Below are 24,610 nucleotides of genomic sequence, written 5' to 3' on the forward strand. Positions count from 1 at the left end.
CGCCATGGGATAGCCCAGTTGCTGATTCTGTTGTTGTAGCTCCGGTCATCACGGGGAAAGCTGCTGCATGGGGTTGTTGAGGTTGAGGGTTGTAAAACCCTCCCCCTTGCTGGCCAAAGTGTTGGAAACCAGCGTGCATGAAAGGCGCCGCCGACCCAGCCGGTGTGTTCACGTGGGGTGCCGTTCCCATCTGCCCAAACATGACATGCCCAGGCCCTTCTGCCGGTCTGCGGTTGTCTGAGTGATTATGCTGTGATTGCAGGTGTATTGTCTCATCGGTGCAATATTCATCGATACGGTAGTCCCATCTCTCGGTTTTTGCCGAGTCGGTCTCTGACTGGATGCTCCAGAGGTAGTGGTTGAACTCGTGGGACACCTCGGACACCCGCTCAAAATGCTCCCTCTCGAGTTTGATCCTGCCGCCACTGGAACGGTATCCCGCCAGCGTAACAGCGCTTTGGAACGCATTGCGGATTCGACGACCGTTTCAAACCGGGCCGATCTTGGAGTCCTTCGCGTTCTGCTTGTCGAAATAGCTAAGAATATGTCAGCCTCGTCAAGAAGCAGAACACAGTTTCATAGCTGGGCCAGCTGTTCTAGTCTCTTCTCAGCTTCACGTGGAGAAGTACCGAGATCGCCTATACATCTGTTAGCTCTCTGCTGGCTCTGCTCTATGAAACATGTACAACCGATACTGACCACAGGTAATGGGGAGCAAAGGGCGATTGTCTGCTTCTGCAGCGCATTCTGATTCATGTTGGCAATCCCCAAATCCGGATGGTGGTTAGATAGTAGATGTAAAGAGGGATGCTACCTACGGGCTGTTGATGCTTTTCCAACACCAGGCACCCCGTGTAGGAGAATGGTGACCCCCTCTCCTACGACCTCTTGATTACTTTTCATACCACAAGCAAAATTGACGAGGCGTGACACTTACCCTCGTCCCTTACAAGATCAAAATGCAGGCTGCGTGGTCCCTCGTGATCGGAATGCGACTCAATCAGAGACTGCACCAAACGTTTATGCCCATCGGGAAGCTGTAAATTGTCCCATGGCTCCGACCGCCTCCGCGTTTTGTTCATCATCTCCTCTCCGGCGTTGTCTTTGCCAATTTTGAGGCAGGCTACATGGCAAATGGTTCGTCAGTGGTAGTTCAGGGTAGATACTCTATGTAAGCACACTGAAAGGAAAAGGAAAACGCGCCCCATTTTCTCGTATCGAAGACAAATGCAAACACTCTAGCTGGCAGAATCAGAAGATCATCCCCTTCGGTTGGATGGGAACGCTCCTCATCCCATCTTCGGCACTTAGCCCATTCTTCCTGGATCACCTGGTATCGCCTGCAGTGCCCGCTCAACGTCGACCATAACCTCGCTACCAATCCACTCAGCATAACGCGTAGCGTTCTCAGGCACGTCGGCATCCTTTTCATGGAGCTTGTCTTCGTTGGGTCTCAACATCTGATTGCGACCCCGGTGTTGCCATGTGGCTTGGCCGGGTACAATTGACAAAGATCTGCCCCCGCTCCACCAGACTTGATCGGTCGGTTATGTGTTCCTTCTCGGCCGATATTTATTTGCCAAAAATGTAGAGCTCTAGCATCTCCTTGGACTTCAAGGCTTCAGCTTTACGTCGCCAAATTCAAAGAGGGCATGGAGGACTTTCCAAAGACGTTACGCCGATCAGAGTGCTATCGAGACGTTCGAAACCACGTCCTGGGACGGTCTCGACAGCGAGGTCGCAAAGGCAATGGGGGCATTTCAAGCCCACCAGGACCGAAGGCGCAGTTGGCGAAACCCTTTTGAAAGCTGCCGATAAACTCGGTGGTATTGCCGCCCGCCGTATCGATTTTCCTTGTCGGACTAGTGCCGAACGACAACTGTATTGGTGGGTGTTCTCGCAGGTGGCCTAAGACTGCTTTGTAACCATCTGTTCCTTGATGTCCAGAGTTCCTGCTTACGGCCAATGGCTGGACATGCCGTTCCCTACTTCGATCAGTCAAGTGCTTGTAAGTCTCTCTTTCTTCACTAAAACCCCACAGGACCTAAAGCCAAAACCAAAAAACTGACACGCCAGTAGTTGAATCTCTCAAGGCCTTCTTCAGCAGAGTGAATACGAATCGAAGCACAATGATGCCCTCGACCAGGGTTAAGAAGGCTTTGGGAGCATTCGAGAGCAGTATATCAATCTGTTCCCAAACCCGCGTGGAGAAAATCTACAAAAACAGCGAAAGTCAAAATTGGCCAACGATTTCCTTATACTTTACCCTTGCAGGTGTTGCCAAGGATTTTACTGGTGAGTTTACCTTGACGTTGCAAGCATAACATGGATAGCGTACGGCTGAGCTCGTCCTCTCTAAAGCCCACAGGTCAAGAATCAGATCGGTATTCTCATGATCGAAGATGCATTCGTGACCTTGCTCAAGTCTCTCGAGTCGCAAGTTCTCATTCTCCACGACGAGCTGGCATTTGAGTGCAACTCTTCGCTCTCTGCTCTCAGCTACCTCTGCGCCTTGATCACCGAGATGATGTCCTCGCCCGGTGTGTTCCCGCTCAGCTTTTTCTGCGGTCTTCACTGCCGAGAGGTCGATGCTCTTCAAGCTGGCTATGGCATCATGCGCAGTCTAGCGCTGGATCTTCTGCGACTGTTCGGAAATGCCAACAGTACCACGACTAGTGACCCGAATATGACTGCCCAAGGGCTCATGATGAACCATCTTCCTACGATCTTTTCTATTTTCAGCAGGCTCCTCCTACAGAATATACCCGCTGGAGCTGTCTATATCATGGTGGATGGCGCATGATGGCTGGTTTTTGAATACCTGAAAGAAGAGATAATCACATTGTCTTACACCTTCCCAATATCACAGGGACCTCGGTGACCACTTGTTCAATAACATTCAAAAGAACAAAGCTGGAAAGCATCTACAAGGTAGCATTGATGACAACCCACAGATGCTTGGAGATAAAAAGAGAGGACCAACCGAACGTTCCAAAACCCCACAAAATGGAAGCCAAGGTAAAAAGCTTATCCGTACAGCTACAGGGGTGACACCCTTGCCATATCCCAATTTGGAAACCCAGGCGTTCAAGCGAGGAGCCGACAGGCGATCCATTGTTGGCCGAAGCTAAAAGCGCTATGGAAGAGAACTCCATCAGAATTATGATCTAGACCACCCAGAACCAGGTTGTCGGGGTCATAGCGCATATGCAAAGAATTTGAAGTAAGATTGCGCTCAAGGGATCAGTGGCAATGGAAGCCTTAAAACAATGTGTCTCTTTGCTGTTCTTTTGTTCTTCTTGATCTTCAGCTTTTCTCGAAGCCGTCCATTCGTTCTTTTGATCATATCATTCCAAGCCACTCCTTCAACATGCTGTCCAAGACCGGAAGTGGCGTCCTTCTCCTGCAAGCCGCATCCCTTCTCTCGGGCGCGGCAGCCCGTTGCCTCCGGACCTGCCCGGCCGATGACCCGCTTCTCAACCTCCTCCGTTCCGAGTCGGCCCCCTCCGACTTCTGCCGTGACTTCCTCGGCCTTCCTGTTTCCACGCTCGTAACAACCGTCACCCCAACCGTCGTAGCCACCGTGACCGAAACCAGCTACGTCACCGAGGTCGTCACCGAAGTCGACACGACCATCACCGTCACCCTCCCTGCCGACGAGTCTCCCAGCATCACCGTCACCGTCACCCCCGCAAAGCGTGACAATGCCTACCCAACCTGGCTCCCAACCAGCTACGGCGAAAAGTACATCTCCCAAGCCTGCTCCTGCCTCAGCCTCCCCCCCACCATCAGCACCGTAACCTCCACCGCCGATGCAGTCACCCTCACCGACGCAACCACCATCACCGAAACCACAACCGAAACAATCCACACCACCGCCATCGCCACCGAAACTGCCAAGCCCGCTCCCAAGCCAGTCAAGCGCATGATCAAAATCGAGGCTATCCGCAAAAACGCGGGTACCCCCCTAGGATGGATCCACAACAGCAACGGTCCCGCCATCACAAACAGCAACAATCAGCAGCCTACTTTATTCGAATTCAACCTCCTCGAGAACGAGACTGTCGGGTCCCAGCTGCGACTGAGCTCCTCGTTTGGCCCGCTTGGGTTTAACAAGGATAGCCATCCTAGTACTATCGTCGAGCTGGAGGATAATTATGGTTCTCTCAAGTTTGTCGCGCCTACTGAGCCGGGGGCGGTTCCTCAGACGGTGGATGGGGGGAAGAACAAGTACGCGAGTGATATTTGGAGCGTTGATACGGAGACGAGGGAGATTACCTGGCAGTGGGTTGCTACTGATGGAGGGGGTAAGTTTTCTTCCTGCTTTGACTGTTTGTATTAGGTGTGGTTTACTGACTGGAGATGTTGATTTAGCTCCCGATATCAAGCTGTACCACGTGTCTGGCCGTCTTTATCCTGTTGGTGATGTGGAGAGGTTCATGTACGCTACTGGCAATGCTATTGGCGCGAGGGAGGAGGTCAGGTTGGTGTATACTTTGGTTGGGGAGTCTGTTTTGTAGATTTCTTTGGTTGAGGAATAGAGTTGGTTGTCTACTTTGTTTGGAGCAGCAAGTCATCGTCATTTTGCAATTGAATTGTCTTTTGTGATGCAGTGTCATTTAGCCTAGGGCAGGGTTGAAAGGGTAGGTTGATTCTAGCTTGCTTTTACATGCAGGTTATTTGTGACCATTTCTTTTGCACTGAAAGATCTAGTCTCGTCTTCGCGAATATTTTCGCCAAACGTTGCTTGAACTTATAAATTGCTCCCAGTTCTTTTTTTATGCGCCCGGGGGAGTATCGAGTCTTCATCCAGGCATCTAAACGATGCACCAGCAACAGAGAGCTCGGGATCCCATCAAACAACAGCTGGATTGCTTGTCTGGGGGATAGTTGGCCAAGGTTCCAACACACCAATCACAGTCCACCAATCCACACCAAACAAAACACCCCCTTTTTATTTCCCCAGGGGTGCTGGCTCTCTTTCTGGGATATGCGAACCGACATTTTGTCAAAGAAAAGGGAGCCAAAACGGCAAAAAGCATGCAACACCGGACATTCCCCAATGGTATCGCCCACCTGGGTATTACTCCGGTGGCTGGAAAGCTGTTATTCACAAGTTTGATGACCGAAGTGGACTTTTTCTTTTGGCTTGTTTTGAGTTGGCTACTGCCCGCCACCTCGCACCACAGACACATCACGGACAAAGAATAAGAGACTGCAACGAAAAATCAAAGCCTGAGAGGATAGTTTGAAATGCCTCTAATTGTCATTTTTTCAAGGCCATTCATTCTATCTCTGCAAGGCCTCTTGACTATCTTTTAACGCCTGTTGATAATTTTTCAAGGCCTTTTGATTCTCTTCCAAGGCTTATGGCAGTCTCCCCATTTTCCTGTCCACGGCGTGTGAATGAAAAACGCAGCCATCACGCGTGTCCACAAACGCCTCACCTGCACTTGTCATGTCGAAAACCTTGAGCTTGTTTGCCAGCGCAGGCGGGTAGTGTGCAGTTATACATTTGCTGGCCCCCTCTCCCACGTTCCTCCATTTTTCTTTTTTCCTCTCAAGAGCAGATTGAAAAGGGATGTACCGCCCTCTTCTAAAACGTGTTTTCAGAAAACTTGAAAAAATAAAAATAAAAAAAATTTATAAAAAAAATATGTGTCTTCAGATATTTTGAGGTGGTTCTCCATCATGAAGAATGAAACCTCATTCTTTGCCTAGATGTTGTTTCTAACAGGAGTTGAACGGACCACCTATTATTAGGTTGAAACACGGATACTCTTGTCATCATCATTAAACAGCTTACACCAATGACGGCTTCTGTTGGGATCGAGCTGCTTGATTTGAGGTTGAATGTGTCTATCAATGGTTCTGGGGGCAGGAGGGAACGGGTGGACGGTCACTTCGGGGGAGGGGGGGAAGGTGGAAAGATGCGAGCGGGAGGGAAGTCACCGACGGGCGGGGGCATGACGGCTGGCGCTTACTCACTGCAAGCAAAGAGGAACTGGGGGATGAGAAGAACTGATTTGACAGTGATGAGAACAGTAATGGGCATGCCGTTGAGACTTGTGGTGAATGATGTCAGGCTTGGACCTTGATGGAGTCCCCACGGGAGGCTTGCTGAATCTGAGTTGATCACTATCTTCTGTGGTTTGATGGCATTGTGGATTAACTGTTCAATGTGGAATACCAAGATAATCTCTTCCCAAGTTGTTTCATGCAAATCAATATCAACCTGGTGAGCGGTAGCGTTATAGATGGCTCCTGAGTTTGGTCGAGATGGGGATTTGGGCAGGGGAAGAGACAAGTCTTGAAATATCCTATCCCCGGTATTGCAGAGGCCCTGTTGAAGGATCAGTCTAAACCTCGGACCTGCTTTTCTGATAGAACCTGGAAAACAGTGGGTCTGCTTCGCTGGATGCAACCATACAATTACCTAACTGATAGCAGGGGCAATCAAACGGCTGGAGAGAAAATGTTGATAAATAGGGGCTACACCCTCATCCTCATGTCTCATGACAACATCACGTCGCCTGGATGCCCATCATGGTATCTACAGTCCTCTATCTCGCCTGCCTCTCAGCCCTCCAACTCCCCCTTTCGTCCGCCCAAAAAACCACCACCAGCAGCACCACCGTCCCAATCCTAGACTGGGGCTTCGACTTCCCCGGCTCCGCGATCTCAGTGGTCGGACAAACCTCCGGCTCAACAACCTACCGCCTGACATGCAACTCCCCCGGCGAGTGTCAATGGACTCAAGTCCCCGATAGGGCTTCTTACCTGAATAACATGGTAGGCACCATGACCTTCATCGAAGCCGGCGCGCCCTACAACGCAGCCGTGACACTGAACATCAGCGCACGAGGGACCGCATTCTCCTACCAGGCGACTTGCACGCCGAGAACAAAGCCCATCACCATTCAGACTACCGATTCTGAGGGGAGGTTTACTGATTTCCCTGTGAGGGCACCTAATCTGGTGGATTGCACATCAACTTCGATGGGGAAGGAGCCGACGCCGACGTTTGAGCTTGATGGGACGACGGGGGTGTACAAGATGGTTGTTATCACGCAGGGGGTGGAGAAATTAGATTTTGGCGCTGCGCCTACGGGGCTCATCACGACCGGTGGGCTGCACGAGTCTCGGGATGAATGTGAGTACTTGGTTTTTTAAATTCAAAAAAATAACAGGGGAAGACGAGCTAATGCTTTTTGTCTACCAGCTTCTGGTTCATCTTCTTCGTCGTCGTTTTCATCTTCAACGGGCGCAACGGACGCTCCAGCGGCCAACACGCAAACTCCAGACTCTGCTGGGGGTAAGCTTGTCACTTCCAGCCTCAGGATGGCAGGCTTTGTTGTGCTCATGACAGCACTCTTTGCTTGATCATGATTTCAATCTGGATAGAGCTCTACCAAATCAGCTGGGAGTAGCCGGACAATCGAGCCAAGTTCCTCACACCTTATTAGCCCATCATGTGTTTCGGCTTGTTTCTACCCAAACCTGTATCCAGCGATAGTCTGCTTTCCCGTTGCGCTTATGGCAGTCCCTGTGAAAGAAAAAAAAAATAACTAAAGTAACAGTGCCAGAACTGACAACGTCAAATCCAAGTGCTGACATTGGAGAACGATGATTTAGGGGCAACCAAAAGTGGTCTCCAAAACGTCTTTTCACCCGTTGCTGTAAAAACATGATAGTAAAATACTCCCCTTTCTTTTTGGGTACACTGCACAAAAAGGTTTTGACGGTTTTCAAAAGAAAATGAAAGTGAGATAGATGTAAGGACTACAAAACAAGTCAAAAACATACAACACCAGGGATTCCCCAGTGGTCACCCACCTGAGTACTAGTCTGGCAGTCAGCTGTTTGACTAGGGGAGAGCGGACGGGATCCCGTATTTTCAGCTGCTTATGGTCGTATGTGCTTGTTTAAGTGGAAGAATCATATTATGAGGGAGGTTTGCTGGTGGAGGAGGCGAGTAGAAGTGTGATGTGAGACTAGCGGGTGATGGGTGTGGTTAGATAGGGAGAGAAAGAGTAACAGTGAGAGTTGAATCAAGTGGGTACGAGTTTTTACGATGGTTGGGCAGTAACGGTCGGGTGATGAGTTGGTGCAAGCACTGCTGGGTCGTGCCGTCTTCTTGTTCAAGTGAGGAGAAACCCCCCGTGTTTTTATCTAACTCCCTCCTTTCTCTCTCTTTCTCTTTTTTTTTTTTCATTTTGAAAAATGGTTGCGAAACTGTCAGGATCATTTTCAGTGAGATAACTATATAACTGTTGGGAACAAAAAAAGTTTTTTGGGTGGTGTGTTTAGGATACAGCTGTTGTCGTCGGTGGAATAAGCTGTGCACAAATGTTGGTTGCCCCTTGTTACCAGCCCCTGGAATCGTTGCACAATGTCAACAATAACCATGTTGCTATAGCTCTTCAACAGCATCACAAAACTCATCACTTCCCTCAGATTCCTCTTCATCATCTTTTTTAATACTTTCCAGCAGCTCATTAAACGCCTGACGAAGCTCCGCTGTCGACTCTCGCTGGTTGAAGATTTCGATGGGCGTCTTCATCTTCTGACCGCTGTCCAGATCATCAGCAAGCCCCCGCATCTTGGCGTCTGTAAAGATTTTGAGCATCTCGACATCGGCAACTGCCGCCAAGTAGTGAAGAATACTCTTCCCGTCTCGGTTTTTATAGCGATAATCACTACCGCGCTCAAGTAGAATTCTGACGTTTTCGTGCCGCGAGTAGAAGACAGCATAGATGAGGGGTGTGTCACCATCCTTGTCAACATGATTGACATTAGCACCATGCTCGACGAGTAAAGTTACTGCATTTGGGCTCGTTCGCGAAGCGGCAAAACAGATAGGTGTCGCGCCTCTCCATGTCTCGCAATTGACATCAGCGCCATGTTGCCTGAGCAATGACACGATCCTACCGTCAACGGCATGCCCTATTGCGTTTACAGCACAAATGATTGGTGTTGTGCCGAGATCATCAATGACCGCGTTCACATCTGCACCGGCCTCAACAAGCAGTTTGGCTATTTCGTAGTGGCTGAACCAACATGCTTGAAATAGGGGTGGCGTCCCGTGTTTCTTTTTCAACGATACCGACGCGCCCGCCTTCAGGAGTTTCGAGGCGGCTTCTGTGTCTCCCTTAAATGCTGCCATATCAAGTGGGCTCCATGTGCTCTCCGGATCAACATGGTTCAGGTAAGAGAGGTACTCCGGCTTGCCGAGAGCTTCTTCAAGATTCGCATGTAGCACTCCGCTGACAATAAGGTGTAAAGGAGATAACTGAATACTTTCGAAGGCGGGTATCAACTCTATGAGCTCATGGGACCCAGCTCTGCCGGATAGGTGTATCTGAATCGCTTCGTATAGGACCTTGGGGTCCCTGTCAGCCTCAGCGAATGGGTCAGCCCCTGCTTGTAATAGAAGTCGAATCATGGGGATGTTGACCCTATAAAGGGCTGCGAGCAGTGGGGTCTCGTCGGTACTGCCTCGAACGTCGTATACAGATGCACGCTTGTCTTGAAGTAATTGTCTGACGCCTTCGACATTCCCTCTTTCAATGTAACCAAAGATGTTTGTGGCCGTGCCCGGTGTTCCAGTTTCCAGACGGTTGAACATGCGGATGTTTAACTCGGGTGTGCCATGCATATTGCTTGAAAAGAAGGCTGATATGCCTCCTCGGTATAGCCAGTTCGGGCAGTTGTAGTGTAGCATGACCTCTTTAGCCCGGGGCAAGTTTGTGTTGACACAAGCCTGAGACGTGCATTCTCTGCCGATAGAGCCACCAGACACTCTAACCACCAGGCCAAATAATGACAACTTCCAGGTGTCGTACTGTAGCGAATAGTTCGCTATTACGTGACATCGACAGGGACAATGGAGATCGCAGCGACGACGACGTTGACTGTGGCGGTTACATGGGGCCTGCGGATATGTGTTTCGTGCTTCGATACCTTCATTTTCCATAGCGCGATCGTCGACTGTCGCAAGCTGGCAAGACAATCCTCCAATCTCGCCATCTGTCGAAGAATTGGATCTCTCACTTCGGACAGCATATTGGTTCTCAGTTCTTCGACCTTGGAGACCACCTCTGGCATTATCTCGCTCGCCAAAGCATGAGAAATGTGGGACTTGAGCTCAGCTGTCGACCGTTCAACCGCCGCGCCGATACCAAGAGACACCCGGCTTCAACAGCAACATTACAGTCAGAAGCGCTAACCTCACAGCCATAGTGAAGACACTCACATATTCTGCACAACCAACAATCGATAGATCGCTACCGTAGCGCTCTTCAAGCTCTTTCTCAAACCAGCTACCGTGGTACTTTGTCTCAACCAAACCAACTTCCTCCTCTTCCCTAGATCTTCCGGCCTCCGCTCTCCGCTCTCCAGCCCGTCTTTATCGATAACATTCTCAATCATCTTCTCAATCCTCCCAATAACCACAGTCGCGTCTTCAAAGAGCCCGACCAGCGCCTCAGCAACAGACGCAAACGATGCCGACTTGAGAGCCTCCTCTGATAACCCAAGATACATCTCCCTCAGCCCCGCTTCTGTCTCCTCAAAAAATTGCTGCGAACGCCGGAGGTCATCAAGCAAGCGGTGGAGGCCTTCGGGTGCCCCGCGCCAGGTGTCGACGAGGGAGTAAACCGTGGATGAGGTGCGGACAACAATGGTTGAGACTCCGAGGATAGCCCCTAGGACCTCCATCGTGTGATCAGTCGAAGAAACTGGAGTTGTAGAGCTTTCTCGGGCGAACAAAAAAACGGCGTGCTACAGTCCGCGTGTATTTCCCAGGGGCTGGACATTGTAATGGAGGCACGACGCCCTATCAGTGACCCCGCTTCGGCGGCAATGTCGCGACCACTCAATTAATATCAAATATATCGGCAAATGGTCGCAATTCATGCACGGGAGGGAGAGACATGAGCCCGTCGTAAAGTTGCAGAGCACGAGCGCAGCCTTGCTGCAGAAGGGTTGGCATGCGATAGAGACTATGTATGGCATCCCAAGACAAAGACCTTTTCAAGCTCTTGTATTCCATTCAGAATCCTGTGGGTAGTCGTCGTCGTCGTCATTACCGTCGAACCCTCTGCCACTATCGTCCACCTCCGGGTTGCATCTCGTTCTTGAGCATGGTTTTATACTTGGTGGCTGTGCCGGGGTACTTCCTTGGGTGTAATGGCGATGGTAGTGATTAGGGGTTGTAAGTAGTAATAGGGGGCTCAAGTGATGTAGACGCGGATCTATGGCACTTGATGAGTGACAGTCTACCAAGACTCCTCAAAAAACAAGAGGAAAAAGAGAAAGAAGAGAGGCAAAAACATACAACACCAGGGATTCCCCAGTGGTCACCCACCTGAGTACTGATCTGGCCCTTTCAAGCTTATCTAGGGCAGAGCGGACGGGATGCCGAGTTTTCTTGAAGGTATGGTCGTATGTGATATCTTCTGTCCAAAATTGGGCTTATATAGATTGTGTTAAGGAGGGAGGTTGAAAAGCTGCAAGTGCTGTGTGAAAGAGGTATATATCGAAGGCCCCACCTGGGAGCAAAAATGGCATTTTTCAGCGGGGAGTTGTACTGGTTTTGATGAATAGCTCGTAGTCAAAAAAGGGAACGAGAGATACTGCAGTAAAAACACACAGGTCTGAAAAGATGGTGTTGGGGGTGGATGTTAATCTAAACATGCAGTGGCTATTTGTGGAAGGGGGCAAAAGTAAGTGCCAAACGGGGACCAGATATTCGTGTTGTCCAGCCGTGATTTGGACCGACTCGATCTACCTTGCAAAGGTTGATATATATCTTCGCCCCCTCCATCCCCACCCCCTCCACACCCGCATGTGTATGAATCAAGCTATAGACCTTGGTTCCCCTCACCTTCTCATAAGTATAACCCAACAGATGAATGTGCGATTCGACATCCAAATGCTCCTGGGGCCAGAACCATCACTCCACTCGTCTGTCTTCCTCGTCAAGATGGAAGGAGGCCCTTTCTTGGCCGACTCTTTGGACATTTCGTCCCAAAAAGGCATTTCAAAACTCTCATCTTCCAACACGTTTCGAAGGGCACGTTCCAGACGAAGGATATAGGCGCGGTGCCAGAGGGGGGAAAGGACGTTGCCGTGCTGACAGTACCATGCTGGGATTCCGTGGTAGCTTGCGATTTGGGCGAAGGGATCCGGATGACTTGATGGAAGCGCTTGGATTCTCTGAACTCCACGGACGAGGAGGTCGAGATCTTTGGGACAAAGCTTGGTGACATCCTGCCGCAGATGGTGTTGAGAACCGCGAATGATCTCTGAGGGTTGCAAGGAAGACATGGTGGCTAGCTGAGCTGAAGGTTTATTGAGGGAATGATGGCCGTGAACTCGAATGCCTCTGGATGTCTGGAGAAGTTGTTCACATCTCCCTGCCTACTTATACGCCAAGATCACAATCCGTCAAAGACATCGAAGTGCCGTTCCAAAACTTTCCTCCTCCTCGCTGCCTACCTAACGACTCCATGATGCTATTCTTCACTCGAAGGTACTCACCACAAGGCTGATTCAATCTCAGCTGATAGTCTAGAACTTTATGTAATAAAAACTCTCCCCCCAAAGGTGTGGATGTCGAGGAGCATGCATATAGTAGGAGAGGTGGAATCTTCCTGGCGATATTAGTGTTTGTCTGTTCAGATGCTTACCAAGTGGGTAAACTTTGATACATCTGACTTGATGGACGACACGACCATGGCAAATACATCCCCTTTCCTGCCAAAACCACGAAAACATATCGCCCTCTCAGATGAGAACATCCTACCAAATCCCATCCTCTATACAACATCCATCATACACATCGCCAAACTCCCATTATATATCCCATAATGCGCAACCAAATTCCAACATCCTGCGATCTCCCTTATTCACTCTTCCCAATATAGCCATCTTTCCTACTCCCCCCTCCTCCCTCGTCTCGGCGCCTGAGGCGGCGCAGCACCAATCCTCTCCTCCCTCGTCCTCCCCCCCGTTCTCGTCTCCGGCGTCACCATCTCCTGCCCCTGCCCCCTCCCCCTCCCACCAGCACCACCAGCAGCAGCCCTCACCCTTCCCCCCATAACCGGCGGCGGCCCCATCACCTCCGCCTCCCTCTCCCTCTCCCTCTCCCTCTCCCTCTCCCTCTCCCTCTCCCTCTCCCTCGCACTCCTCCTCACCGGCCCACCACCCCCCCTAACACCACTCGGCGTCTCCATATCCCCATGTCCCCCCATCCTAGCCTGCGCCCTCGTCAGCGGCACCCCCGTACTCGGCGGCAGCGGCGGCGCACTCATCATTTCAACATCCTCATCACCATCCCCACCCTGCACAGGCGTTTGCTGTCCCTGAAAAGACAAGCTCACCTGTCTAGCTTGCTGTTGCGCTCTCGCATAGTACGATATCTCCTCCTCTTCTTCCGACTCCGATTGTTGAGGCAACGGTGGCGGCGGGGGGGGAGAAGAAGAAGGAATAACCCGTCTTCTCGTCTCAGGGACGCCAAGCGATCGACGCTCCTCCCTATCCCGACGAGCAACAAACCGGGCTTGGATCCGCTCCTTCTCCGCCAGGCGGTCCTCGTAGTCGGCTATGTCTTCGGGGGTGATCGTTAGGGTTGTTAGAGGGCGGCGGAGCATGATTGCGGTTTCGATATGGGCGTCGTGGAGGGGTATCAAAAGGTTGATCGGTTGGGTAAGTGGTCGCGGGGGGGTGGTATATCGATTATAGTACTCGCTCGCTGTTTCGTATAAAATGCGCAGTGTGAAAAATGCCCAGAAATCCTGGTTGTCAAGGTTTCGAAAAAGAATCTTGTGGTCGAGAGAGAGCTCAAGAAGCTGGTCGTCGCTTTATCGGACGCGTTGTTGCGCTTATCGAGAATTTGAAAAGCGCGCCGCCGGACTTAAAGTGGCAGTCAAAGATGTCAGGGTTAGGGTCACTTACACGCCTCACTTTTACCCTCTCTGGACAGACCGACCTATGCTTATAATGGTGACACTGGTCATTTCCTTTACATATTTTCCATAACGTGCGCTTCATCATTCTGCGGTTCTCTCTATTCTGAACTGAGCGTAACATACAAGTCACAGCTCGGTGCCTAAACGAAACGAAGCCATTCCCATTATTCTATTCGACAGAACTTTGGATTCCAGTCCAACGACCGTTCTGTCCAGATCAACCACCCTCTATCATGTAATACAGTGCCAGAAAATACCCCCAAAAACTTCACATACACCTAAAAACTGTCCTTCTCTCCATCCTCCAAATCTACTCTCCGCTCCTGGGCGCAAACCCCAGCTTCTTCTCCTCAACATGAAACATGGTCCAGTGAGCCTTGAAGAAAACATTTCCATAAATGGCAAAAGGGAAGCCCCTCGAGCTCTGAACACCACCATAGCAGATGGTTGCAGTAGCAGGGTCATCCAAATCAGCCGGGGCAAAGTTGATCAGTTCACCGGGAATCACAGCCTTGTAGCTGCTAATGTACAGAGTAAGATCTGGCAAGGTGGAGTTGCAAGGGAAGACCCAGCCGCCGTAGATCTTGGAGTCGTAAGCATTCGCAACCTGGCGGTAATAAGCCTGGACGATGGCCTCGGGAATCATAAGGAGAGTGGTGCCCGTGTCAGCAATGGCAGGGTGCTCGAGAGGAACGACAATGTCCGAGATGGCGCTGTTTGTGCCGTTGAACCCGGTGGAAAAGGCCGTGCCCTTGAACTTCCAGTAGCCGCTGGCGGCGTCGACGGGGATCATGGTGAGGTTGCCGAGGTACTCGGTCTCGTCAATGAAGCCGAAGTTGTAGTTGCCCTCTGTTTCGTGGTTAGCAAGACAATCTGGCAAAGAGAGGGACCAGGACATACCCGCTGCCTTGCGGATGTTGGCGGTGAAAAGGGGCATGGCCAGCGACTTCAAGGCGTTGTCAATGAACGTCTTCTGCTTGTTCGGGCGGACCATGTTGATGGACTGGAAGCCAAGTCCCAAGATACCCGAGGAATGCTCATCGCGGGTGAAGGACGAGGAAACCTGGTTAGCGGTCTCTACCGCCTGATTCTCCACTTTGATACCCCCCACGTCGACCGTGTCAAGGTAGACCTCGCCGGATGAACCACTGCCGTCACCATAACGAATGGACCAAGTGTGGTTCTGGAGCTTTTGTGCCGACGTGCTGTTGTCGATGTGGAACAACTTCTGTCCACCTTGCTGAGACACGGGCGTGTTGCTGCTGAACACCCACAGATCAGAGGATCCCGTGTCGAAGCAAAGGGGGAGCGTCTGAGGAGGGTTCCCAATATCCACCGGGGTCAAGTACTCGACGTCGAAGGGGATGGGAGTAGCAGTCACTTCTCCCTGCCCCGTGTTGTTGTTATAAGGTGCTGTGGCGTTGTCGGGAGCACGGGCGGACATTAACGACCTAGCCCGCAGGTCAAAGCCGATGTCCAAGAGAATCTGGCGCAGCACCATAAGAAGGGTCTCGGGAAGTTCGATATCGTATTTTTCGTAGACGGCAGCGAGGGCTCTGGGGCCTTTGCCGTGCTGGTTGAAATGTACATTCTTGATCTGGGCGAGCTTGAATGAGCGGCCCTCGATGTTGCGAGAGTTGACATCAGACGGATTCGCCTGGAGGACCTGAGGAGCAGCAGCAGCCTCAGTCGCAGTCAAGAGGGACACCGCAGCGACCGCAGCCCAGAACTTCATAATGAATGAATGAATGAATGAATGACTATGCCGTCAAAGCAAAACCAAGAAGAGAATGAAGGAACTGAAAACCAAAAGCAAGGGAAAAAAGAATGACGAGAGGGAGTATGATATCCCTCGAGTGTGGTTGACGAGGAAAAACTAAGGAACGAGGTTCAAGTGAGTTCAACACTTGGCAAACAAAAAGACCAGTCTCGGTCGAGCGGTCATAGACTGATATTTAAAACCAAGGGCAACCCGGGTTAGGTGCTCCTATTTAAAACACAAAACCCCATACCGATCAACCGGAACGGATGGAATGCATTTCAACAAGGTCAAGAGACCAAGAGGCTGGTAGCACCACTCGGTGCTCCGCAAATGAGTCTCCATTCCTGATCTTCAACGGTTCGAAACCGCCAAAGTCGGTTTCTGCGGTTATCCCAATTTGCAGCGGTGGACCTTGGAGGAACACCTGCAGCAAACCGATCGCCCTCCAGGGACCTGTTTGGTGACCGCTAACGGTGTGGTACGACAGAAAATCGTTGGTGGTGAAAAGGGCCGCTCGCCAACCAGCATGTCGGAATGCTGTCGCCCCCTTGAAATATCTCGGCCATAAAATTAAGTATATCCGGGTGACCTGCCACCAATCATCACTTGAGGGAGAAAAGCTTGTTTATTTGAAACAAAAGAACTTGAAGACGAACAAGCTCCACCGTTCTCGCATTCAAGAATTGGCCGTCATCTGTTTGTTGGTGAGCCGGTACTCCGAGTTGAACGTCGATCGGAGGAGGGGTCTCTTCGGTTTGCTGCCGTGGACCCTGCTCCGCCTCCGGGTCCCCTGCCGATCCGAAAATCATAAAAAAGGGAGGCCGCAGAGCTGAAGAGGTAAGGTGTGTTTGTGTATATTACACAGCGTGTCGCAACCACGTGTGCGATGCATGGCCTCGGTGTCTTGACTGTTGTGTTTGGTAGATTTGCTAAGCTCGGGCTGGATGTTGGTTGGGTGGGAGAATGAAAAGTTTACACACACATAACCCTAACCCGTCAACTACTCAGTGTAAGAGCGCTGCCTAAAGTCAGACCAGTTGCCACCAACTGCCAGCTCAATCTTTGGATTGTGTGTGAATGCGCTCCGGCGCCACTCATGTGAGCTTCCTTCAGGCCTAGCAGATGACGCGGCAGCCTGACGAAAGCCTCTATTCTGAACTCGGGCACGGAGGAAATAGTTGATGGTGAGCTGTCTCGAAATTCTGGCCGGTTCTGTCGTTTTCATCCATACTTGACAGCTATTTCTAATCACGTCTCTATCTTCTCTTTCCTTCCACAGTCTCTCTTTCAGAACTCAAGGTTGGTAAGGTTCAGCCTTCCGTCTCGAGCGAAGTCGTACACCCAACCATATACTTCATTTCATGAACGCAAAAGAGCAAACTTCGCGTTGTGATTCAAAAAGGCCAAATCTCAGAAGAAAACCCGGAAAAGATGGTTCGCGAACTCCCCAGGGAGATAGATTCCTGCATCGGCTCTTATACCCATCTTCGTGACTTTCCCCGCCAAGATGAAGCCCTCCACATGCTCAAGCGGATCGCCTCCGTTGTCAAGCCCATAATGAGAGCTCGACACTGGAAAGTAGGGCAACTATGCGAGTTTTACCCAGATCAGTACAACCTCCTCGGCCTAAACTACAACAGGGGGCAGCGAATCCTCCTCCGACTTCGATATGCCGGAGACAGGAATCAATTCTTGCCTTTTGAGCAAGTCATGGACACCATGCTCCACGAACTCTCTCACATCGTCCACGGCCCCCACGACCAGGTCTTTCATGCACTATGGAACCAGCTCAGAGAAGAACTGGAGGGTCTGTTTATGAAGGGTTACACAGGCGAGGGTTTCCTATCCAAGGGCCACAAACTGGGCGGCCAAGTGCCATATTCCGAAATCCAACGCATAACTCGCATTGAAGCCGAAAGACGCAAGGCAGAAAAGGAAGCAAGCAAAAAGGAGGCCGGTCACAAACTAGGCGGCTCAAAGCCAGCCCCAGGTCGGAACATCAGGAACATCATCGCCGATACTGTCGAGCGACGGAACCGCACCGACAAGGGTTGTGGAAACGAGAACCGCAACGAGGAGGAAATCCGCCAAATATCCGAGACCTGGAGGCGAAACGGCTTCAAGACCCAAGCCGAGGAAGACGCAGCCAACGAAGCAGCCATTGCCCAAGCCCTCTGGGAACTCGTCCAAGAAGACGAAAAGCGGAAATACGGCAGCTCTTACGTTCCACCGACAGCTGAAAATCCATACGGCAACGGCGGAGGAACTCTCATCAACGGCGAAGGCTCAAGCAGCAACACTTACCGCCCGCCACAACGACCAAACAGCTACTATCCACCACAACAACAACCAAACACCACCACCACCACCTACCTCCCACCCTCTTCCCGCTCCCGTCCAACCTCAACCCCAGTATCCAAAGGCACAATAACAGAGTACTACTCCCCCCAACCAGCCCCCCGTCCCCCAGTAATCGGCGACGGCTTCGCCGGTGGTCCGACATACTACCCACCCCCCCACCAACCCGCCAGCCCACCACCGCCAGTTCCCCTCACAACCCGACCACCACCACCACCACCAGCAGCTACCCCAATCATCCGAACCGTCTCCCCCCCTCCTTTCTCCGACAAAGATGCCTACTGGGAGTGTCCAAGATGTACCTACCACAACTCCCTCCAGCGCCCCCAAAACTGCGAGATGTGCGCTGCTCCCGGCCCGGCTCTTGATCCTTCCTCTTCCAGACCACCCCGACCACAACAGCAACAAGAAGTAGTAGACCTCACCTCCTCCTCCAGCCCGCCCCTCCCACCCCGCAAGAGACACACGTCGCGCAGCAACCCCCCCGAGCAGCCAAACCCGCGAAGGAGCAGCAGGAACCCGTTTAGGAATAGCACATCCGCTTCGAGCAGTACGACTACCACCACCAAAAGGAACTCGAGTTCGGCGCCGTCAAAACCTCAACCGTCATATTGGGGGTGTTCGTACTGCGGGAACAGGATGGAAAGCCAGTGGTGGACTTGCAATGTCTGCGGGAAGATGAAGGATAAATCCTAAACCGGCCGGCTAGCGGTGGATCGTAGGGGAGGGAGGGTGTTTTGGTACGTAGTAAGATATGACAACCGGCTCAGCATCTAAAGGATAGACGTGGACAACAATGAATTAGTGTACTCGCTCAAATCATGACACATAACTTGCTAAAACCTGATAATACGATACGACATGGGTAAGGTTAGGTATGGCGATTTCCGGGGTATTATAAAAGATATCTACGTTATCCTTCTCTCTCTCCTCTCATTCCAACTGTCACTCCCAGTTTGCAAGGCATATAAATTCCCAACAAATAGAACAGGAATCCAAGAAATCCTTGCCATCATCATTCCCAAGAATAAAAAAACCACCATCCTGACTACCAACGCCCTCCTCCCGGCATATCATCCCCACACATTCAAGCATCCTTCTTCCCCTCCCCCCTCTCCTCCTCCTTCTCCTGCTCCTCATCCGAATCCATCACCTCGACCGGCTCCCCCCTCGCCACCCAGGCTGCATAATCCTCCCTCTCCCTCTTCTCCGCATACCACTGCCCCGCCTGCAGCACCAACACCCCCACCAGCACAAACGCCAAAATAGTATGACTCGCGCTCAGCACCCTCAAGCTCTCCTCCCTCGTCAGCTCCACCTCCCCCGTCAGCGGTCCGTTGTGAACAGCAAACTTCTCTCCGCCCTCACCCTCTAGCTGCTCGGCAAGCGCATTCATTGGCGTGACTACGTTGGTGATGTACACCCCCGCAGCGATGAGATAGAGCAACAAGGAGCCGCCATCAAACAAAAAGTTGGACTCGGCGGCGCGGTAGAGCTTGGTGAAAAAACCGAGGAAGCCGACGGCGATGATCATGTGGAGGAGGCGGGAGATCAAAGGGGGGGCGGCGTGCATGAAGCGGAGATGGGTTTCGATCTGGGAGATGTGGAGGGGGGTGATGGGGTTGGGGGACCAGAGGAGGGGGAAGTCGTAGGGGAAGGAGGCGAAGAGGATTCCTAAAAAGAAGCAGACCGCTGAGAAGGGGGGGGGGTTAGTTAGTATATGGTGGGTGGGAAAGGGGGGAGAGACAAACGGCCTATGATGAGAAAGGTCGCGAAGGAGCCGGAGCCGCGGTAGTTTTGGGACATGGTGGTTTTATTGGGATCGAGTTTCATTTTGGCCGGTTCAGTGCCCCGTATGGGTGTGAGAGTTGAGGTTGAAGAGCAAGATGGGAAGTGGTCTCGGATTTAAAAAGTTAGACAGGCTGCTCTCGCTGTGTTTTGTCTCGCGGGTGTTGTTGACGACCTTAATTACACAAGCTTTGTGAATGTTCTGTACAGTTGAGATGACGCGGCTGATATGTCGTCCCGCGCGCGCGCAAGTGTGAGGGTCTCTGTCGTGGTGATTGTTCAGCGGATGTTGTAGCAACAAAAGAAGCTCGGATTCTTCACCAAAAAGAAGCTCCCGCTCGCGACAGGACCAAGCTTCCCGCTGTGCTGTGACATTGACTTGGAACCCCACTCTTGCCGAGCTCTGGGGATGACGAAATGCCCGTGCCCGAGAGCTAGCTCAAAGTGGGGCATGGCTCATAATCTTATCAATTACACGCTGACCAACACTTCCCAATTCATCTTCAGCTTCAACAATACCATGATTATTGTTGATAAGATGCGGGCGAGTGTCAGTTATGTTGGCCATGACATGACAAGCTACTCAGGACACGCATTCATTCCCAATGCAATATCTACATAAAACTCCTAGTTATTGTCTTTGCTGTTGATCATTTCGTATCAGGGAGCGTCTCACCATCACAGGCAAGCGAACCACTATACGGTGTAATGGAGCGAAATTGTCTATTCTATCTGTAGGTAACGACTGACTCAACATCTTGTTGTTATCTTTACAAGCTCTACACCAAATATACCAAACCCTACCCCCTTACAGTCTCCAACTAATACTCACCCCCCAACATCTTCATCCCATGCTCATTATACCTCTCCCCCACCACCTCAAAAGTCTTCAACACCGTCTCAATCTCCCTCATATCCTCCTCGCTCAACTCCACCTCCACCGCATTCTCCCTCACCCTCTCCGGCTTCGACGCCCCCGGAATAGGGATAATCACCGGCATCCCCGGCCTCCTTGACAGAGCCAGCACCCAGTTAATCGCAATCTGCGCCGCCGTCAAACCCTTCCTCTCCGCCAACCTCTGCACCTCCTTGACCAGTTCCATGTTCTTCCCAAACACCTCCGGCTGAAACCTCGGCAGTCCCCGCCGGTAGTCGCCCTCAGGGATATCCTCCCACCCCTTGATCTGGCCAGTCAACATCCCCCTCCCCAAAGGGCTATAAGCCAAAACCACAATCCCCAACTCCGCGCACGCCTCCAGAACCCCATTCTCCAACGGCTCCGTCTGCCACAAGCTCAACTCAACCTCCACACTCTCAATCTTTGCCACCTTTGCCGCGCGTCTGATCGTCGCGGCGCTGACCTCACTAAGGGAAATCCCACGGATATTCCCCTTTTCCACCTCCCTCTGCAGCGCAGCCACCGTGTCCTCGATCTCAACCTTGGGATCTCTTCTCGCTGGCTCGAACTGATCGATTAGCCCCTTGCCACCAATCTGCTCGACAGAGCGCGCGACTGATTCGGCGACGCCGGCGGGGGAGCTGTCGACTTCAAAGGAAGGGGTGATGCAGCCTTTGATGTTGAGGAGGATCTTGTCCTTGTCCTGGGGGTATTGGGCGTAGTAGGCCTTGAGGAGGGTGAGGGAGTTGTGGGTGGGGGGGCCGTAGAATTCGCCGCCGTTGAGGTAGGTCATGTTGTTGAGGACGGCTTCGCGGATGGCGGCGATGGCTTCTTGGTTGGTGGCTGGCTGGGGGCGCCAGGTTAGGCCCATGAGGCCGAAGCCGATGTTGCCGACGGTTTTGCCTTGGATTGTGTGGGGCATTTTGGAGGGGTGTGGTGTTGGAGATTGTGTTGTTGGGTATGGTTGAGGTGATGAGGGTGAAGGTAAGTGTTGAGGTTGAGCTGTCCTGAGATGCGCGTGTGTGTGTGTGAGAGAGAGAGAGAGAGTGATGGTTTGACAATCGTTCTTGGATGTGTGTTGAGTTCAGGTATTTGTACTCTTCCCAAGCTCAAGTGGTGACAGCGTGTTGGTGCTCCTGTTTGCTGAATCGCTGGTGGTGACAGCGGAGATAACAGGCCTCTGGATTGGTGAGCGGAATTTACAGCTCAAAGCCACCGGGACTTCGTTTTCTCCTGTCGGTTCCTTATTCCCACTCTTCAGTTTTCAAGGACTCAAAAGGAATCTCCGTTAAACCCAGCAATTACTAAAGCTTCAAACCGGACACAGGATGGAATGAAGCCTTTACTTCCTCATGGGCATTGTACACACAGCGAGGCTAAGTCCAGGTGTGTCAATTATAGCTAATAGTTGACTAGCCAAGACCTGGAGCCGATTGAATGGCGGGGTGCGGCACTTAGATAAGAGGGGCTAACCACCTTGGATCCTCTCGGCAATGAATGGACTTGGCATCGTGACAGCTTAAAAAGACGTCAAGTGAGGAGGATAATATCTTGTGTGACCTCACGATGTGTAGCTCATGTGTGAGTAAGCATCTAATCGTATCAAATCTCCGGGCCCGAGGGAAGATCAAAATGCTTAACTCCAGCACCAGCCAATCGCAAATAAGTGAGGCCAAGTCGTCCGGAGTTAGCATCACATGATTGGCACAATGGCCGGTTCCACCGACTGACATTCTGGCAGGCAACTCGGATGCAGAATGACGCGACCGGGCTCCTTCCGGCAACCAAAGGAGCAGTTTGGAGATAAAGCAGGCAAATCCAGGTTCGATTCTCCAACTTGTTAAATCCGCTCTGGCTGCCGGCCAAGGATCTAGAGCTTCTTTCAATGCATCGTTGCAAAAGTCGCAATATGGCGGCGCACTGACGCCACTGTCCCTCCTGCATCTCTGTGTCCTGCACTTGCTGCGTTGCCCTTCGGTAAATTGTGCCGTGCCACTATAGACTCAAACTCCCTACAAAAGACCTTGCCCCGCGAAACATCGAATCATGGCTCAACGAGCCGATACCTCCTCGTCACCCGCTGCGACGTCGCCTGCTGCTCCTCAATCCCTCTCTCGAGAAGGACGAGCCCTTCCAGGTCGCCAGCCGTTGATGAGGAAGAAGTCAGCCCAGGACCGGATCAATGAAATCCTACAGGTCAGTGACCGTTGAATCTTCCAAACTCAGCTCAAGCCCCCAGGTTGCGGCCACCGATACACGAACTTTTGAAGGGTCTTCCCCACACGCGACCAACTCAAACACTTTCTTCCCCCCCACCTTTCCACGCCGCCGCGATTTCAAGATCTTCTTTTCTCGTGACCACCGAATCTCGGGCGCCGGTCCGTCTTGTAATGGCGGCAATTTTTAGCTCCTCTACCAACAACATCTTTGGCAAAAGTGTTCGTAACTTGCTCTTTGCTCTTCGAGTCCGGGATGCTTGAAACGGGTGGATCTGTGTTGCGCGTTGTCAGTACCACCATAAACTCGACGAAACTAACATCTTTTAACTACTCAAGGGCGCTCGAGAACGCGCCGAATCATATGGCCCGGACACGTCTCCCGGTAACCTCAGCCCACGGCTACAACCGCTGCTGGATTCATCGTTGCGCGGGCTGAATTATCTTTCCAACAACGCTTCACCACGCACCGGTTCTCCGCGTCTGTCGCCGTCGATTCCGGAGGAGAATGGCGTCGGTAATATCGATGGCGCGGTGACAGCGCAGCCGCAACAGCAACACATCCATTACTACAATGGCACGCAGACGAACCACTCGACGCGGAGGCGATCCACCCGACAGTCAGCCCAGGAGCAGGGCCGGTCGGCGTCGCAAGCTGATGATGGGACGACGGGGAGAAGACATGGCGAAGAAGAAGAGGAAGGTGGTTGGAAGAAGACGTTGAAGTATTTCAGGAGCATAGAGCTCGAGAACAAGGGGAGTGTTGCGAGGGATCACTTGGCGTTGGAACGGACGTTCCTTGCCTGGTTGCGCACGTCATTGGCGTTTGCCTCGATTGGGATTGCGATTACTCAACTGTTTCGGCTGAACACTTCGTTGGCGGATGATGATCACCAGTTGTATACGCTGAGGCATTTGGGGAAGCCGCTGGGGTCGACGTTTTTGGCGGTTAGTATTTTGATTTTGTTTTTGGGGTATAATCGGTATCTGGAGAGCCAGGCGTGGGTAATTAAGGGGAAGTTTCCGGCGAGTAGGGGGACGATCATCCTGGTGTCGTTTATTGCCTTTGCGGTGACGGTGGCGAGTTTGATTGTGGTTATTGCTGTGCAGGGGGATCATTGAGGTTTACTATGGTGGAATTAAGTATGAGTGGTGACCCTGAGTTATGGCTGAAGGGGGGTTTTAATGCTGATAGCGTGGGTGAGAACCTTGAGGGTTGGGTGAGGTCATCGCTAGAGCTATGCATGAAGAATGAAAATAAGCCCATGAACGATGACTTGTCCTTACAAGCCCGAATAACCAATGTGAAACAAACTTGGAAAGACCAAATCGTGATTAAAAGGATTTGGGTTTTTGACAAGAAATTATTACTTGCATTTCTTGCATGCTGCATCCGTTTGCATTCTCTTTCTCACAAGCAAGTTCCCACCAAACTTGAACCTTGGTAAGCTCCCTCACCACAAAATAGTTGACACGCAAAAAGTAAGTTAACCCCTATTATGTTATGAACCGTACCTTAAAACACCACGACTAGGCCGTTAAAGATAGTTACTAAGCCTTTTCAATATTTCCGAAGACCTGTTAACTATCTTTAAAGGCCTATAAACTATCTTCA

At 51.5% G+C, this 24,610-nt stretch overlaps 10 protein-coding genes across 10 annotated transcripts; 4 read left to right on the forward strand and 6 right to left on the reverse strand.

The window, feature by feature from the left end:
- Positions 1–576: 576 nt before the first annotated feature.
- Positions 577–756, reverse strand: QC761_109960 (uncharacterized protein; the record flags this gene model as incomplete). The annotated part of the gene is made up of 2 exons (XM_062874287.1): positions 577–638; positions 696–756. 2 exons carry the CDS (start codon positions 754–756, stop codon positions 577–579), a joined length of 123 nt encoding a protein of 40 aa, XP_062737404.1.
- A 2,356-nt stretch (positions 757–3,112) lies between these two features.
- QC761_109980 (uncharacterized protein) lies at positions 3,113–4,608 on the forward strand. Its single transcript, XM_062874288.1, has 2 exons — positions 3,113–4,307; positions 4,375–4,608. Exons 1-2 carry the CDS (start codon positions 3,371–3,373, stop codon positions 4,518–4,520), a joined length of 1,083 nt encoding a protein of 360 aa, XP_062737405.1. The 5' UTR covers positions 3,113–3,370; the 3' UTR covers positions 4,521–4,608.
- A 1,869-nt stretch (positions 4,609–6,477) lies between these two features.
- QC761_0011070 (uncharacterized protein) lies at positions 6,478–7,584 on the forward strand. Its single transcript, XM_062871921.1, has 2 exons — positions 6,478–7,153; positions 7,223–7,584. Exons 1-2 carry the CDS (start codon positions 6,538–6,540, stop codon positions 7,381–7,383), a joined length of 777 nt encoding a protein of 258 aa, XP_062737406.1. The 5' UTR covers positions 6,478–6,537; the 3' UTR covers positions 7,384–7,584.
- A 369-nt stretch (positions 7,585–7,953) lies between these two features.
- Positions 7,954–11,443, reverse strand: QC761_109990 (uncharacterized protein). The gene is made up of 2 exons (XM_062874289.1): positions 10,256–11,443; positions 7,954–10,195 (listed from the first exon to the last, which is right to left on the reverse strand). The coding sequence occupies exons 1-2, from the start codon at positions 10,717–10,719 to the stop codon at positions 9,865–9,867; spliced, it is 795 nt and encodes a 264-aa protein (XP_062737407.1). The 5' UTR covers positions 10,720–11,443; the 3' UTR covers positions 7,954–9,864.
- Positions 11,444–11,883: 440 nt separating this feature from the next.
- Positions 11,884–12,330, reverse strand: QC761_109995 (uncharacterized protein; the record flags this gene model as incomplete). The annotated part of the gene is made up of 1 exon (XM_062874290.1): positions 11,884–12,330. One exon carries the CDS (start codon positions 12,328–12,330, stop codon positions 11,884–11,886), a length of 447 nt encoding a protein of 148 aa, XP_062737408.1.
- Positions 12,331–14,001: 1,671 nt separating this feature from the next.
- Positions 14,002–16,842, reverse strand: QC761_110000 (uncharacterized protein). Its single transcript, XM_062874291.1, has 2 exons — positions 14,874–16,842; positions 14,002–14,822 (listed from the first exon to the last, which is right to left on the reverse strand). The coding sequence occupies exons 1-2, from the start codon at positions 15,706–15,708 to the stop codon at positions 14,284–14,286; spliced, it is 1,374 nt and encodes a 457-aa protein (XP_062737409.1). The 5' UTR covers positions 15,709–16,842; the 3' UTR covers positions 14,002–14,283.
- A 324-nt stretch (positions 16,843–17,166) lies between these two features.
- QC761_110010 (uncharacterized protein) lies at positions 17,167–18,789 on the forward strand (the record flags this gene model as incomplete). Its single annotated transcript, XM_062874292.1, has 1 exon — positions 17,167–18,789. The coding sequence occupies one exon, from the start codon at positions 17,167–17,169 to the stop codon at positions 18,787–18,789; it is 1,623 nt and encodes a 540-aa protein (XP_062737410.1).
- A 190-nt stretch (positions 18,790–18,979) lies between these two features.
- Positions 18,980–20,282, reverse strand: CSH3. The gene is made up of 2 exons (XM_062874293.1): positions 19,845–20,282; positions 18,980–19,785 (listed from the first exon to the last, which is right to left on the reverse strand). The coding sequence occupies exons 1-2, from the start codon at positions 19,924–19,926 to the stop codon at positions 19,181–19,183; spliced, it is 687 nt and encodes a 228-aa protein (XP_062737411.1). The 5' UTR covers positions 19,927–20,282; the 3' UTR covers positions 18,980–19,180.
- Positions 20,283–20,702: 420 nt separating this feature from the next.
- On the reverse strand, positions 20,703–21,701 carry QC761_110030 (uncharacterized protein; the record flags this gene model as incomplete). The annotated part of the gene is made up of 1 exon (XM_062874294.1): positions 20,703–21,701. The coding sequence occupies one exon, from the start codon at positions 21,699–21,701 to the stop codon at positions 20,703–20,705; it is 999 nt and encodes a 332-aa protein (XP_062737412.1).
- Positions 21,702–22,437: 736 nt separating this feature from the next.
- On the forward strand, positions 22,438–24,117 carry QC761_110040 (uncharacterized protein; the record flags this gene model as incomplete). Its single annotated transcript, XM_062874295.1, has 2 exons — positions 22,438–22,975; positions 23,335–24,117. The coding sequence occupies exons 1-2, from the start codon at positions 22,826–22,828 to the stop codon at positions 24,115–24,117; spliced, it is 933 nt and encodes a 310-aa protein (XP_062737413.1). The 5' UTR covers positions 22,438–22,825.
- Positions 24,118–24,610: the final 493 nt, after the last annotated feature.

This window comes from Podospora bellae-mahoneyi, assembly GCF_035222275.1.
Source record: "Podospora bellae-mahoneyi strain CBS 112042 chromosome 1 map unlocalized CBS112042p_1, whole genome shotgun sequence".
Classification (NCBI taxonomy): domain Eukaryota; kingdom Fungi; phylum Ascomycota; class Sordariomycetes; order Sordariales; family Podosporaceae; genus Podospora; species Podospora bellae-mahoneyi.

What these genes read in the sequence shown, in the direction of transcription:
- QC761_109980 (XM_062874288.1), top strand. Translation starts at nt 3,371, where the DNA reads ATGCTGTCCAAGACCGGAAGTGGCGTCCTTCTCCTGCAAGCCGCATCC. An exon ending in GGTTGCTACTGATGGAGGGG is followed by an intron (nt 4,308 to 4,374) that starts GTAAGTTTTCTT and finishes ATGTTGATTTAG; the next exon opens with CTCCCGATATCAAGCTGTAC.
- QC761_0011070 (XM_062871921.1), top strand. Translation starts at nt 6,538, where the DNA reads ATGCCCATCATGGTATCTACAGTCCTCTATCTCGCCTGCCTCTCAGCC. An exon ending in GCACGAGTCTCGGGATGAAT is followed by an intron (nt 7,154 to 7,222) that starts GTGAGTACTTGG and finishes TTTGTCTACCAG; the next exon opens with CTTCTGGTTCATCTTCTTCG.
- QC761_109990 (XM_062874289.1), bottom strand. Translation starts at nt 10,719, where the DNA reads ATGGAGGTCCTAGGGGCTATCCTCGGAGTCTCAACCATTGTTGTCCGC. An exon ending in TTGTTGGTTGTGCAGAATAT is followed by an intron (nt 10,196 to 10,255) that starts GTGAGTGTCTTC and finishes TTGCTGTTGAAG; the next exon opens with CCGGGTGTCTCTTGGTATCG.
- QC761_110000 (XM_062874291.1), bottom strand. Translation starts at nt 15,708, where the DNA reads ATGAAGTTCTGGGCTGCGGTCGCTGCGGTGTCCCTCTTGACTGCGACT. An exon ending in CAACATCCGCAAGGCAGCGG is followed by an intron (nt 14,823 to 14,873) that starts GTATGTCCTGGT and finishes ACCACGAAACAG; the next exon opens with AGGGCAACTACAACTTCGGC.
- CSH3 (XM_062874293.1), bottom strand. Translation starts at nt 19,926, where the DNA reads ATGAAACTCGATCCCAATAAAACCACCATGTCCCAAAACTACCGCGGC. An exon ending in GACCTTTCTCATCATAGGCC is followed by an intron (nt 19,786 to 19,844) that starts GTTTGTCTCTCC and finishes CCCCCTTCTCAG; the next exon opens with CGGTCTGCTTCTTTTTAGGA.